The sequence below is a fragment of the Dioscorea cayenensis genome, chromosome 5 (genome assembly GCF_009730915.1).
Source record: "Dioscorea cayenensis subsp. rotundata cultivar TDr96_F1 chromosome 5, TDr96_F1_v2_PseudoChromosome.rev07_lg8_w22 25.fasta, whole genome shotgun sequence".
NCBI classification, from domain to species: Eukaryota; Viridiplantae; Streptophyta; class Magnoliopsida; order Dioscoreales; family Dioscoreaceae; genus Dioscorea; species Dioscorea cayenensis.
The window spans coordinates 5,420,886-5,423,958 of NC_052475.1; the positions used below are offsets into that span (position 1 = coordinate 5,420,886).

General features: G+C 35.2%; 1 protein-coding gene across 1 annotated transcript; it reads left to right on the forward strand.

The window, feature by feature from the left end:
- The first annotated feature begins 788 nt into the window (after positions 1 to 788).
- LOC120260616 (BTB/POZ and TAZ domain-containing protein 1-like) lies at positions 789 to 2,623 on the forward strand. Its single transcript, XM_039268138.1, has 4 exons — positions 789 to 1,269; positions 1,376 to 1,828; positions 1,910 to 2,232; positions 2,335 to 2,623. The coding sequence occupies exons 1-4, from the start codon at positions 1,150 to 1,152 to the stop codon at positions 2,528 to 2,530; spliced, it is 1,092 nt and encodes a 363-aa protein (XP_039124072.1). The 5' UTR covers positions 789 to 1,149; the 3' UTR covers positions 2,531 to 2,623.
- Positions 2,624 to 3,073: the final 450 nt, after the last annotated feature.

The following is a 3,073-nucleotide window of genomic DNA, read 5'->3' on the forward strand; positions in this document are numbered from 1 at the left end:
TTGACGGCGTGGGGTGCCGCTGAAATCTGCTGGTGCTGGTGCTGCTGGTCGCCCATGGCAAGGATAGGGAGAGAGGATGAGCTAGGCAGGAACGATTTTAGGCTGATACCATGAAAGATTGATTGTAAAAGAGAGATACATTGTCCATTGATTGGTGCACCATATATAGGAGTACAACAAGAGATAGTTGGAAAGCGTATTAACATGAATTAATTAATAATCAATTTGAAAACTATCCTAATTTGGTTAGAGAAAAATCACCAGCTGTACAGGTAGTCAGTCTATCAAGGAAAGAATAAATTAAAAAGAAAGAAAGAACATGCTTCCAACTTGGAAAACCATTCAACAACAATGAAACATCCAAGAAAGTTCTTAAATAACACACGAGGGTTGATCTAGAATTATCAATGTGGTCCTCATGTATGACAATTTACATGTTAAACTTAAGCAAACAAGAAAATCATGGTAGTCCTAACTTATAATAAATTATACTTTATATATATATATATATATTTCTATTATTAAAAAAAATTAATTCAATCTTGTTTTACATTAAATCTAACAATTAATATCAAAACACCTAATTGAAAAAATGAATACTTCTTTTCAAAACAATACCTTGATGAAGATCCGTGTCCGATTATCACACGCCGTTTCTATTATTTTAATAAATCTTAAATAATTTAATTTTTTAAAAAAAATATAGATAAGCATAAAAAATATTGATTTTACTTTACGCATATATACATTTTGTGCAAATTTTTTACATAAAAATAAATTAATAAATTAAAAAAAGGTTGAGATTAGAAGTTTAGACAACAAGACTAAAGCTAAGCCGGTGATCCTGAGCTGGTGCTGACAAAGCTCTCTTATCCCCCTAATACCTTATCACCACCAATTCCAAGCATAGCAAATCAAACTCCTTATTATAGTCCTTATCATGGTCTTGCAATTTTATAAATATTCATTCTCCTCTTCTTCTCAATCTCTCTATCTTTCTCATCATCATCATCATCATCTTCTCCTTTGCCCTTTCTTTATCACCTTCTCACCAAATTAACCCCCAAGAAAACATCAAACTCTTCTTCTTCTTCTTCTTCTTCTTCTTCTTCTTCTTCTTCTTCTTCAATTCTACTTCTCTTTCCAAACATGAATGCCCCAACAAATCCAAAAGCCTTCAAACAATGGCAACAGAATGCCGAAAATTTCACAGATGTTCAAATCCAAACATCCTCTGGCCATACCATCTATGCCAATGCAAACATCCTTGTATGTTCTCACACATGCCATTTCTTGATCATTTCCATCAAGTATTGGATATAAGAATTTGGTCATTTGATCTAATCTCTATAAGTTATTTTTTATTTTTCTTCAGGCCTTGGCTTCACCAGTGCTGGAGAGGATGTTGGAACATGCAAGAAGATGTTCATCTAACTCAAGACGGCAAATCAAAGTTCTTGGAGTTCCTTGCGATGCAGTCCTTTCATTTGTTCGCCTTCTCTACTCCTCCAAATGGAGATCATCCGATAAGGAAGAAGTCGAAGAGATGGAGAAACACGGCATGCATTTGCTTGCATTGTCTCATACATACCGAGTGCAGTGGCTCAAGCGCGTATGCGAGGCCGGTCTTATTGTGAGCACGGTGAACGTGATCGACACTCTTAAACTTGCAAAATGGTGCGACGCACGGCGGCTTTACATCAAATGCATGGTAGTGCTAACTCAGGACTTGACCGGTGTTCAATGCGCAGAGTCATGGAGATTCATTCAAGCACATGACCCACAACTGGAACTCGAGATCCTGCAATTCATCCAAGAAAAGGATTTGGTATGCATTCAATAACACATGGTCCTTGATTTTTTTGAATTACATAAGGCAAGTTATGCTTAATTCTTTCTTTATGAACAGAGAATGAAGAGGATGAGAAGAAGGAAAGAGGAACAAGGTGTGTACATGCAGCTGGTACAAGTGTTGGAATGCTTGGATCATATCTGCACAGAGGGATGTACTAATGTTGGTCCTTTGGATGTGGATTTGGCAAGCACGAGCAGAGGACCTTGTGGTAGTTTCTCTACTTGTGAGGGATTGCAGCAGCTCATCCTTCACTTGCCATTGTGCTCGAAGAAGCTTGCCCCTGGTAAATGCACACATTGCAAAAGGATGTGGCAAATTTTTCGCCTTCATTCCTCTCTTTGTGCCCGGACTGAATTTTGCAAAGTTCCGCTCTGCAAGTGAGTAAATATATAAGCTTAGGTTTTTCATTCTATTGTCTTGAGATTGGATTAGATTGGGATATATTGAATCTTGTGTTTTCTTTTTGGTTTGATATTTAGGCAGTTTCAAATGAGGAAACAGGAGGAAGGAAAGGGAGATGATGAGATGTGGAGGCTTTTGGTGAAGAAGGTGGCATTTGCAAGATTCATGTCCTGTTTGGAGAAGACAAAGAGGACAGAGGAAGTCTGGAGAAAGGCTGGAAAGTGTGGGGACAGTAGCTGTAGATCTGTAACTTCATCTCAAAGAAGAAAATGATTTTTACAAATTTTCTTTGTAAAAAGGCCGTAAGATTACACGTGATTGTTCGTACATTAAATTCATTTTATTGAGATTCATGGCTTTTTGGTACATTGATACAAACTCTTTTTTTTTTTTATATATTTTATAAAAGACATTAATACAAACTTGAGTCAGTTGTCTAGCTGTCTGCCTAAACAATACGAGTAATTATGTGAGATAAAAATATAATTAAAAACTCAACTAAAAAAATAGAAGGATAATATTTTAAAAAATTCCCTCTCACAACGGTGAGTGATTTGTTCATTTTAACAATTTTAATAATAAAAATAATATTTTTTTTATATTAATTGGCTTCTAATTTATGTCATAACATTGGGATTACATTGAAATTGAAGGCTAATAAAAAAGAAAAAAATCTATGGTGTTTTAACCATCTTACGTTTTTGTTTTGTTAGGATGGAGGCTTTTAGAGATAAAAAAATAAAAATAGGTTTTTTTGAGAACCACACTTGAATTGAGGGATTTTGAAATGCCAGTTTTTTAATAAATTAGCTCTTG